Source organism: Cetorhinus maximus, chromosome 12 (assembly GCF_964194155.1).
Source record: "Cetorhinus maximus chromosome 12, sCetMax3.hap1.1, whole genome shotgun sequence".
Lineage (NCBI taxonomy): Eukaryota > Metazoa > Chordata > Chondrichthyes > Lamniformes > Cetorhinidae > Cetorhinus > Cetorhinus maximus.
Window position 1 is genome coordinate 96,906,897 of NC_135890.1, and position 14,515 is coordinate 96,921,411.

A 14,515-nucleotide genomic window follows, 5' to 3' on the forward strand; every position below is an offset into this window, starting at 1 on the left:
TCTGTGTGTTTGATTTAGTACAAGTAATTTAAAACTGATTTACAGCCTCCACAGTCATTTGTAATTTTGAAGGATAGGCAATTGGCTTTCAGTGAATCCTCTATAAAGTGTGTTCATTTATGTAGAAATTGCAACACAAATAGGCCATTCAGCCCTACCAGTCCACATGAGCAGTAGTCTTAATCCTGTATGCTAGCCCTGCACTCGTATCTGACTTCAACCATCGCTCAAAACTATTTTTAAAAGTTAATATGAGGGTATTCTTTTTATCAGTGTAAACCAATTCTTGTTCAAACAATTTTAAGCCGGTGGGATCAAGTTAAAAATGCCAAAGATTGATGTTGGGAGGTAAAGGACCTGTAGAAATGTTTTGCATTTTATTTCAGTACTTTTAAAAGTTTTTAAGGGAGCTTATCTTTCTGTGCATTTTAACACTTTGGTTTGTGAAAAAAGACTCATGCTGAGGTGAGTCAATTAGTTTGTGTTCAGTAAGTATCATTGACTGGTCTTGTATGATGCCCCACAGCCGCCTTGTGTTCTACACAGTGAACCTGACTGGAAGCCTGATAAACAGAAGTTGTAGCTATAGTTTTATTTAAAACAGGTATTTTACAGGCAAATCACTTCAGAGGATCACCAGCCTCTGGTCTTCCTAGCTTACCTTTGTACTTTTTTTTAAAAAAAGATCTTTACATTTTTGTTACTTCCTCACAACTCCCATCTTTTTCTAGGCTCCCCCATGGCTGTCTCCACCAAACTTTCTTTTTCAGTGGTAGGTTCTGACATGCAGGTTTCAGATTCATGGCTGCTCTCAATGTCATTTCTACACAGCAGGCCTAAATCTGGCATTTCCCCCACCTTTTTTACTTTCAGGACATTGAAAAATCATGAGGCATCAAGACAGAGTAGATAGAGAAATCATTCCCTTTGACAGAGGGGTCAAGCACCAGAGGATACAGATTTGAGGTGATTGGCAAAATAATCAAAGGCGACACATGAAGCATCTGATGAAAAAAAAATGTGCAGAGTTACAGGGAAAGGGTAGGGGAGTGAGTCTAGCTGAACTGCTGTTAGAGAGTAAGCATGGACTGAATAGCCTCCTGTGCTGTAACAATTCTATGATTCTAATTGTACACCTGTTAGCCCAGATGGAAACTGGAAAAATCCACCTTTTGAGGATATGAAAATTTTAACTTCGGTAGGATTTTAATCAAATAGCAATCTGACTGGGAGATAACAGGGAATGATAACATGGGTAAGAGCGGGCAAGTGGATGGTTTAAATGGGCAAACATTCTGAGCACACTGGGAAGCCAGCTGCAACCCATTAGCTTCGAGGTTTTACTGAGGTGGATTAAGGGGAGGGCAGCCAGCCCACTCCCAGGGATGAATTGGCATTTTAAATGAGGCCAGAAACCTCTGACTTATAGCCTGCTTTGTTGTTTTATAGAGCCAGCTGAGTTTCCCAGCCTCCTTGTCAATTGTAGCGACAGAATGGCAACTTCAGGGAGAAGGCACTTCACAGCACTCCTCATGGGTGAGGAGGAGTAGGAGTGCTTCCTCCTGGTCCTATAAGTACCCATTCCCACCCCCACCCTCCACCATTATCAGATCCTTCCAATTCACCCCAAGTTTCGGATTCCTGCCAGGTTATGGTCCGAAATCAGACCAACCTGGTCACATGCCTCCTCCAGAATGCTCCCCGCCCAAATGGAAGCCAGGGTCAATTAGGGTGACTTCCACAAGAGGGACCTGTCAGGTTATGCAGTTAAAGCTCCAGAGCATGTGAAGAAACACAGACTTGCCGGTTTCCTGGGTGCTACCAAAGCACCACTTCATCCTCCAACCCCAACACCACTCTCAGGATGTCAGAAAGTAAAAATTTCCCTCATTACTTCTACCTTGGTAGTTCTTGTTGTTCCTCATTAGCATCAAAATTGTAATAAAAAGTCATATTCAGCCGATTTAGTCATCTTTAATCACATTTTTTAATAACTTTATCCAGATCAAATAGTGCTACTGAATTTATATTTCCATTTTCAGAATCCACAAAGAACCAAAATTATACATTCTAGTACATAACACTTTTCCTTTAAAGTTGTTGATTAAGCTCTTCAGGTCAAGCTTATTAATAAAACTTATTTACAACTTTAAAGTGGACTTAGTAGCCAAGAAAAAAAGGTTCAGTCATGCAATTGCAGATTTCACAGGACTGATATCAGTTTGTGTTTCCGGAATTCTGTGTGGCTCCATATGAATTTTCTGATTCAAAATCCTTTTAACATGAAATACAATGTTATTCACTTCCATAGATTTTGTTTAATATAATCTTACATCCTTAATACTGTAATTCAGGAATTTTATACTTTCCCAATAATCCTCCATCACATTATGGTCTGATTCAGAGATGTTGCCTAAAATTTTACTTTTTTCAGAGTGCATATTGCAATTAAAGATAACATTTACTTTGCTTTTAAATAGTGTATGAAGTATAATTATTTTCTGAAACCATTTGTGCTTTTGGAAAAAATAATTGCGCTAATAAAAAGCTACAATACATACTGTAAAATTGTCAAATTTTTCCATGTTTTTGTTTTCTTTAGGATAATGGTTTTATATTTTATGGCAAGAAAATAATTAATTGCAGTATATATTTTTCTTCATTCATGGAATTTGAGCGTCTATAGCTAGGGTAGCTTTTATTGCCCATCCCTAATTGCCCTTAAAGTGGTGGTGAGCTGCCTTCTTGAACCACTACAGTCCATGTAGTGTAGGTACACTCAGTGTTGTTAGGGAGGGAGTTCCAGGATTTTGACCCAGTGACAGTGAAGGAATAGCGATATATTTCCAAGTCAGAATGGTGAGTGGCTTGGAGGGGAACTCCCAGGTGGTAGTGTACTCATCTATCTGCTGCCCTTGCCCTTCTAGATGGTAGTGGTCGTGGATTTGGAAGGTGCTGTCTAAGGAGGTTTGGAGGGAGTGAATGTTTGTGGACGTGGTGCCAATCAAGCAGGTGCTTTGACCTGGATGGTGTCAGGCTTCTTGAGCGTTGTTGGAGCTGCATTCATTCAGGCGAGCGGAGAGTATTCCATCACACTCCTGACTTGTGCCTTGTAGATGGTGGACAGACTTTGGGGAGTCAGGAGATGAGTTACTTGCCACAGGGTTCCTAGGGTGGAATTTTCCCAGAATTGCACTAAGTGTGGTAGCGGGCGGGTAAAATGGAGTCCTACCTGCTGACGAAAATGGCAGATTTTAATGCCATATCATCCAGAGCCTGCCTCATTATTTATTCACTCCAGCAAATCATGCTGTTTCCATGACGAGTGGGCTCTCATTCACCTGCCCACTCACCATCATCCTGTTGTTGCATCATGCCAGCCGCTATCTTTAAAAGGCAGCCACCAGCAAAGCACTCATCGCCACCATCTCACCACCACTCCCCGGGAGACATGGCCAGCAAAGGAAAAAAGGCTGCAGCCGCCCCCCCCACCCCGTTTCAACGACAGGTCTCTCGAGCAACTGCTGGATGCCCTGGAGGCCTGCCAGGATGTGCTCTACCCCTGCTCTGGCAGCAGGATGGGCAACAAAATCAACAACCCAGCTTCGGAGGTGGTGACAGAGGTGGTCAGCGCAGCCACCCAGCAGAGGACGACAGCCACCCAGTGCCACAAAAGGATGAATGATCTCCGTTCCACCAGGTTAAGTCGCTCTTTTCATCACTCCCAACTCTTTCACTCTCAAACCCATCACACATCCACAGGGCCCACACTCACTGCCAGTGCAAGGGACATCACCATTCACTCTTACGCACCGTCATTGTCCTCATCCCGTCCTTGGGACTACTCACCACCCACGCAGGCCAGGCATACTTATCATCTGGCCTGGCAGGCGTCCTGATACACTCTCGCCATCTCTATGCATGCAGGACAAACTGGCTCACAGCAGGAGGGAAAGACAGGTGGAGGGATGCCAGAGATCAAAGTTCTGATAGAATTCGGAAACACATACATCGGTGATGACCGGGACCGGTCCTCTGCTGAAGGTGAGGTCGGCACTGCTCTACCAAGTGAGGATCCAGCAGTGCAATATCCATCAGACAGCAATGCCCTAAGTGATGTGTCCTCTTTCACAGGCCACTGCCATGGACTAATTATCTCCCCTTGCTTACACAGGCTCATCTGCCAAACAGCTGACAAAGTCCGTGACCCAGGGCCTCCAATCAAACTCCAAAGAAACCTCTGGAGGAATCTGAAGGCACCCTCCCTTAAGTCCTGACACAGCATTCATCCACACCCTCCACCAGCACAGAGAGACACACCTCGGTGGGACCTAGCTTTAGAGTAGCCTCGGGATCACAATCTGGTGAGCACATCGCACTGTTTGATCCACAGCAAGTGGAGGGAGGGACATCCCAGGACCCCGGCATTTGGAGGATTGCTGGAGGCCAGAACATTGCTGAGTCCAAGTCAGATGACGAGCCTTTGGATTCAGTTATGTCACACTTTCTGGAGCTGCAAAGGCAAGCTAGGAAACATCAAGGGATATCCACTGTGCTTCTCAGGTTGCAAGGCACGATGGAGGAGTCCGTCCATCTTCAGGCTGAGGTGATAGCGCCGGCATTGCAACGCACTGAGGTCAACACTGGCAGGATGGTGGCCGCCATGGAGACCTTGGTCCAGGACGTCACTCCTGCACTGCTGCGAGGGCTTAATTCCATCGCTGATGCCATAGTTGGCCTCCAACAGTGTGTTCATGAGAGGGGTGCTGGGCAGCTCAATCTCACTCCAGCTACCCCTTCCGCTCGGGCACCCAGAGGGAGGAGGATCAGCAGGTGCACACTCCGGGGCCATCCACCCAGGTGACTCTGGGAGTGACCGCCTATCCGAATCCCATCTCCCTGTGACCTCTGCAGCTCTAACTTCAGCTTTACAGACCAAGGAGGGTGCCACTGCCACACAGCAGGACCCCGAAAGCAAGCCTTGGCCCTCTAGAGGACCTCCGCCAAAGTCATCCCAGACAGGGCATCACAGTCAGCAGGCTGCCTCCACCTCTGCTGTGGATGTCTGGGGAGCACCAAGACGTAGCGGCAGGGTTAGGGAAGTTAGGTAAAAGTAACTCTTTCGAGTTATCAACAGTCACAGATTGTAACTCTTTCGAGTACATTCACAGTTCTTGGTTTCCGGGAGTGGGACATGATCCCACAACCTTCTGATTCAAAGGCGAGGGTGCTATGAACTGAGCCACAACTGACACCTCGTTTAGGTAAAAGTACTTGCACAGCCTGGGCACAGGCATTAATCACTTGTACATACTGTTCACTATTGTCAATAAACTCCTAAGAATGTCACCCTGCCTGTGGCTCCTTGTTCTGATAAGAAGTGGTCTTGTCACTCAGATGTGAAACCTTACTGCACAAGATAAAAGGCAGGTGTCTCAGTCCAGGGCCTCTTTCCTGTGCTGTGTGCAGCCTTCAGACCATAGCGATGGTCCAGCTTCACACTCCCTGGAAACATTACTGATGCCTGCACCTCGGTGATGCTGGTCATTGCTGCCAGATGCAGGTGCTAGAGAGTTCTCTCATTCTCTCTGTGGGATCTCAGCACATTTTAAGGTGGGGCTGGCCTCCATCACACCAGCATCTGCGACCAGTGATGCTGTGCACCAGCTCCTGAAGGACTGTGATGTTGAAGACGGACACAGCATCAGATGCGTCTAAACTTTCATGGCTGCGTCTCTGAGATGGCCCTATCATGGAGCACAAGCAAGCTGCCCACAGCCAGACAGGAGTCAGACATTCTTAGAGGCTATGTGAAGATCTGTGGAGTGTCCTCACTGCATGTTGTCATCATCCTCCTGCGATCGAGCGACTATTAGGGCCTCCACTGCATCCCCATGATAGGAGCTTTCTCAGAGGGTTTTGGTGCTGACATTAGCCAGACTGGAGTTAAGCGTTCACAACTGAGATGTGAGGATCTATGGGGTCACCTCATTGCATATCGTCATTGTCCTCTACAAATCTGGCAGGTATGAGGGCTTCCCGAGCATGCCTGCCTTGTCTAGCCAGTGCGACAGCCTCATCCCCTTCACCGTCATCCCCATCGGCATCCTCCTCATCGGAGGAAACATGCAGCCTCTCCTTCTCCTCCTCAACCAGCTCCTCTCCCTGTTGCAGCGCCAGGTTGTAAAGGGCGCAGTAGATGACGACAATGTGTGACACCCTCTGCGGACTGCTTTTGCAGGGCTCCACCAGACTGGTCCAGGCACCGGAACTGCACCTTCAGCATCTTGATGGTCTGCTCCACCAAGTTACGGAGCTGCTGCATAAGCTTCATTATACATTATATTGCTCTGCTGCAGTCTGAGGCCGCCGCAAGGGTGTCATCAGCCAAAGTCTCTGTGGACCCTGGAAGACTGCAGAGATCTGCGAGCGACCTGAGATGTAGGCGTCGTGCACACTCCCTGGAAACTGTGCGCACACCTGCAGAATGCATTTCTGGTGGTCGCACACCAGCTGCATGTTCAGTGAGTGGAAGCCCTTGCAGTTGATGAAGTCCACGGAGTGTAGCGATGGAGACCTGAGTGCAATCAATCACACCCTGCACCTGTGGGAATCCTGAGATCAGGGTTAATCCAATGGCCCTTGCATCCTGGCTGCCCCGGTCCCAGGTGAAATGCACAAAGTTGTGTGCCCTGGAGATGGCATCCGTGACCTCATGGGTGCATTTGTGGGTGGCAGATTGTGAATTCCCACAGAGGTCACCTGTGGAGCCCTTAAAGGAGCCACTAGCTTAGAAATTGAGTGCTGCGGTCACTTCCACAGCCACTGGCAGTGGATGCCCTCCATGTCCCCTTGGCGCCAAGTCCTGCAGTAAGTGGAGGATATGAGCCACCAGGTCCCTAGACATGCACAGTCGTCAGCGACACTGGTTCTCAGTCATCTGCAGGAATGGAAGGTGGCGTCTATAGATCCTGGGTGTCACTAGGCACCGACCAGCCACGGCTCGCTGTCACTCCTGGGCAGTGTGTGCAGGAGCCCCTGCTGCCCCTTCTTCATGAGGTTGCTGCTCCTGCCGTTGCGCAGCCAGGAGCCTCAGTCACTCTCTAATCCGTCTTCTACATTCTCTGTCGGCCACCAGGCATACAGCTTAGGTCACCAGGATCCATGATCCTGACGTGGTCCTCCTGCAGCATGAAAGAGAGAGAGACGTGGTTATCGTGGCTGTACTTAGCACCTTTCCTGACCCTGTGTGACTGCCCCTTAATGCTTCCCGGAGAGTGCTGGTCACCCCTTGGATGGCCAGAGTTGAGTGCGCTGCATGGCTGCCCTGTCAACCTGCAACATGGGGGACACTGGTCCAAACCGGGATGCTGAGATTGCAAGGGGCTGTGAGCGCCTCCAGCAGTGACTGCTACATGGCCAGCGTTGGCGAGGAGATTGTACAACGTGTGCAGTCCAACTGCTCCGCAGCCCAATAGCGGTGGCGGACTCGAAGTCTGTGCCGGGGGCGGGGGTGGGGGGGATAAGGTGTGGAGCACTTGGTGGCCCTTTGGTGCCTCTGCATTGCTTTCATAGGCGGGCAGGCTAGGAGCCAACCCCACAACCCCAATCACATCATTGTGGCTGTGCCTGATCTGTCTTAGTTGCAGACATCGACAGTTTATACAGGTGTCCCTAATGCGTAGCCACTTCCCTCACTTACCCTGCTCCCCCCCACCTTGATTGCCTGTGCACGGGACGCAGCGCCAGGGCAGCACTTGACACCCCCTCAGCAGTTGCCTCCGAGGCTGGCCAGCACTTGCCCCTGGACAACCCTCCCCCCAAGCAGTTGCCGGCGCCCCTGAAGCCTGTAAACAATGGGTGAGCTGTGGAGAACGCTGCTGCTCACTCACCTCAGTTCCTCCAAAATGAAGGCCGTCAAGTACACGTCGCCTGTGTGCTGTTGTGAAACACGTCAGTGTGCTTTCCTGCCGATGTGGACAGACGATACAGCAGGATTCCAAGAGCCTGGTGGGATGGCCTTTTAATTATATGCTGATGTATTACAATTAGCTCCCCGCTCACCGATGGCGGGAAACACAGCCTGCCGTTGGCGGGCTGAGCAGACAATCGTGACCTGCCTTCGCTCCGCCATGAAGCAGGTCATACCAAGTTTTCCACGCACGCCACCTACACACCCGCCGCCAGTGACTCAGAAATTTCCGCCCTAGCCTCTGACTTGCTCTTAATTAGAAAAAATAAAATCCATTCAGGAATTCATTATGTAGAGAATTACAAAACATTGGTCCACCAGAGGCGAATTTCTATCCATCATATACTTTAATTGTTGCCAATAATGCTAATCAGCTTGAATACTGTTAAATGAATTGGATTTGAATTGATCGCTACATAAACAATCACATTTTTACTGCTGATTAATGCATAATTTAATAAGTGATTGCATGAGGATCAGAAAAATCTCCTCAGCCTGTAAGGTGAGCAATATTTTTGCAGACTCACCAATTCATAATCTTCAACATACTTGTACTTCTTTCCTTTGTAGTAATTGCTTTTCTTTAAGAAGTACAAGACAATTATATCACACAAGATTGTTGCCTAAAGAAAAGGTTTTAATTGTTAGTTTTTTTTAAATGTTAAAGTTAAAAAAACTACTTCAAAGTGGCTCTTCAGCCTAAAATTAAAGTATTTGTCAACTTTTAGCTTATATGAACAAAAAACACTTTTGAAAGGTTTACCGGTGCATTGTACAGACAAGTTTTGCTAGTGCACAGAATGAGGGATGCACAGAGTGTGATTAAGCCTGAGCACAATGAAGAACGAATGCTAAATTGGGAATTTGGTACCAGTGGGATATCTGGCAAATTTTTCTCGAGCTATAATTTAGAATAACAGTCAGACTCTGACTTAGAACGTTAAAACTGCAAGTTGTTTAAGAAGCCTAGTTCAACAGAAACTGAGTGTCAGTGGCAGTTATCTGTCAATCAACTGAAAATGGTTGCCTGAATAGATGTTAATTACTGTAGCAGGAAGCTGATTTAGCAGTTGCAACTTGGGTGAGTAATCAGCCCTCTGAAAAAGGACAGGTTTTGTTACTGCACAGACTAAGAGAAGCACAGAGTGAGATGAGGCTTGACTGCGACCAGGGACAAGAGCTAAATTGGGGATTTGGTGCAGGTTGGATATCTCTGCAGAGAGGGAAAAGATGCTCCTTTTCATATAATAAAAGCAAAATACTGCAGATGCTGGAAATCTTAAATAAATACAGAAAATGCTGGAAAAACTCAGCAGGTCTGGCAGCATCTGTGGAGAGAGAAACAGAGTTAACGTTTTGAGTCCGTATGACTTTTCAGAGATCTGGCTCTGAAGAACAGTCATACAGACTCAAAACGTTAACTCCATTTCTCTCTCCACAGATGCTGCCTGACCTGCTGAGTTTTCCCAGCATTTTCATTTTCATTTGCTCCTTTTCATATCTTTTTTCAACCTCCAGTAGCTGGTCTATGTTCTTATTTTGTCTCAGAGCTAGGACACTTGTTATTACTTCAGCTATGTAAATTAATAATTAATTTACTATTTAAATAAGGTTAGACAGATATGGCAGGGATGGTGGTGTGCCATGATGGGAACATTTGGGAATCTTTGGAATGCATTGCTGTCCCGGACAACAATATCTGTGATAAGTGTCTGTGGCTGAGAATTTTCAGCTCAGAGTTGCTGAACTGGTGGCTGAGTTGCAGATATCGGAGCATCAAGGAGGGGGAGAGTTACCTGGGTAATTTGTTCCAGGAGGGAGTCACACCTCTTAGGCCAGGTGGAGCTTTAAAGTTGGTCAATGATCAGCGACAGGAGATTGTGACTGCAATTCAGGCAGGTAGAGATGGGGGAGCCTCAGCCCTTGACTTTGTCCAGCAAGTATGAGGTGCTTACTACCTGTGTGGAGGAGGAGAAAGGACTTACTGGATGGATGAGAAAATTGACCATCACATCCTGGTGCATGATGCCATTCAAGTGGAGGGATGTAGTAGTGATAGAGGACAGTATAGTCAGGGGATGGATACTGTTCTCTGTAACCATGACTGGGAACTCCAAAGGTTGTGTTGCCCGCCCAGTGCCACGGTTAAGGACATCTGCACGAGGCTGCAGATGAACCTGGTGTGGGAGAGGGAAGGATCCAGTTGTCATGGTCCATGTAGAAACCAACAACATAGGCAGAACTAGGACTGGTGTTCTGCTGAGTGAGTTTGAGGAGTTAAGGTCAAAATTAAGATTCAGAACATCAAAAGTAATCATCTCAGGATTATTACCTGAGCCAAGTGCCAGTTGGGATAGCGTCAAGCAGATTAGAGAATTAAATATGTGGCTCAGCTGTGGGAAGGAGTTTAGATTTATGGGGTACTGGCACCAGTACTCAGCAAAGAGTTGTTCTGTTGTGATAGGCTCCACTTAAACCAGGCTAGGACCAGTATATTGGCAAATCTTACAGTCAGGGTTATGGATATGGCTTTAAACTAACAGAGCTGGGGGAAGGGTTTGGATGGAAGGAGATTTAGAAATCCGAAGTGAAACGTCAAGGCAACAGAACAGGGTAATGATGCAGGTACAGACAAGCTGAGTGGTACAAGAAGGGTTTTTAACAGTAACTGTGCATCAGCCAATAATGCCCATGCAGGTAATAATAAAATTAAAGTGTACCATTCTCTAAACAATTGTTCCCATTTTAGCTCAGTGCCTTGCATCCTATCAAGATTCCTCAACATAACCATTCCTTATTGTTTACTATCCTGTTTGTACTATATCATTCTCTGTTCTGATGGAGATCTCAGTCAGGTCTAATTAACAGCCATCCAGTGTGAATTTGCGCGCTGAAATGCTCTGCATGCCTGGGTGGGGAGGGGAGGAGGGCGAGCGCGGAAGTCAGTGCACGCGCACTGGTGGGCACAGTAAAAGCTTCCTGAAGGCACAGAGCTGCCTCAGGGAGATAAAGATTTTTAACATTAAAAATAAACAATTGAAAAATAAGGAAAATAAGGGAAAAAAAGCAGGGACATCTTAAAAATGAGTTTTAAAAGTTTTTTTAAATCACTGGTCGAAACCTCATCCCACCTGCCAATGAGGTTTTGCAAAAAATGCAAAGGCTGCTTGGCCTATTCGCCGACCCGCCAACCGTAATGTTGGACAAGCAGGGAAAAATTCATTTAAATTAATTAATTAATGGGCTTAACAGCCTTCTTAATTGTCGGCGGGCACACTGCTGACTCCCATGCGCGCCTGCCGACCAAAATATCACACGAGTGCGCGATGATATCGTCCAACGTCATTGCACACTACTTTTCTCCCATTCGGATCAGGTGTGTGCATGCCTGACGAGGGAAAAATTCTGCCCATGAAGTAGAATCACTATGGGTGGAGATTAGGAATAGCAAGAGTCAGAAAATGCTGGTGAGAATAGTTTATAGGCCCCCTAACAGTAATTGTACCGTTGGACACAGCATTAAGCAAGAAATTATTGAAGCATGTAACCAACTAATAATTGTGGGGGATTTTAATCTTCATATAGACTGGGCTAATCAAGTTAGCAAGGGTGGTATAGAAGTCGAGTTTGTAGAACGTTTTGTTGTAATTTCCTGGAGTAATACATGGTGGAACTAACAGGGATAAAGCTATCTTAGATCTAATGTTGTGTAATGAGGCAAGGTTGATCAGTAATCTCACAGTAAAAGACCAGCTGGGAATTAATAATCATAATACAATTGAATTCCATGTTATATTTGAAAGTGATTTACTCCAATTACATTGGTGTGAGGGGAAAACTGGCTAAGGTTGAATGGGTAAATAGACTTGAAGATATGGCTGTAAACCGATTTAAAGAAACAATTCAAAATGTTCAACAAAAATGCATTCCATTGAAAAACAAAAACCCAGCAAAAAAAAATCCATCTCCAATTTATTCAGGAATTTAAGGATTATATTAGATTAAAAGAAAAGGCTTATAATGTTGCACAGAATAGTAGCAAGTCTGAGGATTGGGAATGTTTTAGAAATGAGCAAAGGGCCACCAAAAAGTTGGTACAAATGGAAAAAATAGAATATAAAAGCAAAATAATCAGGAGTATAAAACAGATTGTAAGAGCTTTTACAAGTATATAAAAAGGAAAAGAGTAGCTAAAGTAAACATTGGTCCCTTAAAAGCAGAGACAGGAGAAATTATTATGGAGAATGTGGAAAGAGCAGAGATATTGAACAAATATTTGTCTGTTGTCTTTGTCATAACAGTAGAAGACAAGTTACATACCAACAATAAACAGTTAACCTAAGGACTAAGAAAAGTAAGGTAATTAATACTAGCAGAGAAAAAATACTGAAGAAATTTAAGGGACTAAAATTCAACAAATCCCCAGGATCTAATGGCCTACATCCTAGAGTTCTAAAAGATAGCTGCAGAGATAGCCAGCGTATCCATTATGATTTTCCAAAATTCCCTACATTCTTTAACGGTCCCAGTAGATTCAAAAACCAGGGACTTCAGGCCAGTTAGCCTGACATCCATGATCAGGAACTCTTAACAATGCATTTAGAAAAGCATAGCATGATCAGACAAAGTGAAAATGGTTTTTACGGAAGGGAAATCATGTTTGATAAATTTATTAGAGTTTTTTTTCAGGATGTAACTGGTAGGGTAGCTAAAGGGGAACCAGTTTATGTAGAATACCTAGATTTCCAAAAGGCATTTGATAAGGTGCTAAGCAAAAGGTTAATAGGCAAGATAAGGGCTCATGGAGTTTGGGCGTGGGCGGGGGGGATGATATATTAGCATGGATAGAGGATTAGTTAATGGAGAGGAAGCAAAAAGGAGGCATAAATAGGGCATTTTCAAGTTGGTAGGCTAGTGGAGTGCCGTGAGGTTCAATGCTGGGCTCACATATTTACAATCTATTTTAATGACTTACACAAAGACAAAGAGTAATGTATCTAGGTTTACTGATGATAGATACAAAGTTAGATGGAAACATAAGCTGTGAGAAGGACATAGGCTGCAAAGAGATATAGACAGATTAGAAAAGCAGAGTAGTTTTTAAAAGGTGTGAAACTTATAAATGTTGATGTTCAGGGAGACTTTTGTGTGTGCTCTTGCAAGGTTCTCAAAGTTAGCATGGAAGTACAGCAGGCAATTAGGAAGGCAAATGGCATGTTGGTTTTTATTGCAAGGGGATTGGAGTACAGGTGGTGAGACCTAGAATACTGTGTGCCGTTTTTGCCGCCATATTTAAGGATATTTACAGGCAATAAAGGCAGTATTTTAGAGACCAATTTTATGAAGCTGAGGAGTGATTTAGCAAAAGTAGACTGGAACCAGCTACATAAAGATAAATCAGTGCCAGAGGAGTAGGAGGCATTCAAAGGGGAGATTAAAGGAGTTCAGAGTAAACAAGTTCCCACAAAGATGTAAGGTGAGACAGCCAAATCTCGAGCCCCCTGGATGTCAAGGAGCTTACAAGGTAAGATAAGGCAGAACTGGAAAGCTCACATCCAACATCAAGAACTCAATACTTCAAAAAGCCAAGAGAAGTATAGGAAGTGGATGGTTGAAATCGTAAAGGAAATTAGGAAAGCAAAGAGAAAGCATGAAAGAATATTGGCAAGTATCATTAAGGTGAGCCCAAAGATGTTTTATCAATACATTAAGAGTAAGAAGAAAACCAAGGAAAGAGCAGGGCCCATAAAAGACTGAAAAGGCAACCTATGTGTAGCGGTCGAGGATGTTGGTATGGTTTTTAAGGAATACTTTGTGTCTGTCTTCACAGAAGAGGTAGACGATGCAGATATTGCAGTTAAGGAGGAGGAATATCAAATATTGGATGTGACAAACATAGGGATAGAGGAAGTATTAATGGGATTAGCATCCTTTCAAGTGGATAAATTACCAGGGCTGGATGAAATGTACCCCAGGCTGTTAAAAGAAGCCAGGGAGGAAATAGCGGAAGGTCTGACCATCATTTTCCAATCCTCACTGGATACAGGTGTGGTGCTGGAGGATTGGATGACAGTTATTGTTGTACCTTTGTTTAAAAAGGAAGGGAGGGATAGACCAAATAATTACAGGCTAGTCTCGGTAGTGGGCAAATTATTGGAATCAGTTCTGACAGACAGGATAGCTGTCAAATAGAAAGGCACAGGTTAATCAAGGATAGTCAGTATGGATTTGTTAAGGGAAGATTGTGTCTAACTTGATTGAATTTTTTGAGAAAGTAACAAGGAGGATTGATGAGGCCAGTGCAGTTGATGTGGTCTCCATGGATATTAGCAAGATTTTTGGCAAGGTCCCACATGTCAGACTGGTTAAAAAAAAAACCCATGGGATCCGGGGGAATGTGGCAAGCTGGATATAAATTGGCTCAGTGGCAGGAAACAAAGGGTAATTGTTGACAGGTGTTTTTGTGACTGGAAATCTGTTTCCAGTGTGATTCCGCAGGACTCAGTACTAGGTCCCCTGCTTTTTGTGGTATATATTAACGAT

The 14,515-nt window shown here is 45.1% G+C and overlaps 1 protein-coding gene across 3 annotated transcripts in view; it reads right to left on the reverse strand.

The window, feature by feature from the left end:
* Positions 1-1,958: 1,958 nt before the first annotated feature.
* The window catches only part of LOC144687725 (P2X purinoceptor 4-like), a 57,307-nt gene continuing 44,750 nt past the window's right edge, over positions 1,959-14,515 (reverse strand). For 2 of the 3 annotated variants that reach the window (XM_078554172.1, XM_078554170.1), the window contains 2 exons: positions 8,500-8,595; positions 1,959-2,274 (listed from right to left, as the gene is read on the reverse strand). In XM_078554172.1, coding sequence (XP_078410298.1) covers positions 2,218-2,274; positions 8,500-8,595 — 153 coding nt within the window. In that variant the 3' untranslated portion in view covers positions 1,959-2,217. The remainder of the gene's footprint in view (positions 2,275-8,499; positions 8,596-14,515) is intronic. The other variant, XM_078554171.1, reaches the window with a different exon arrangement.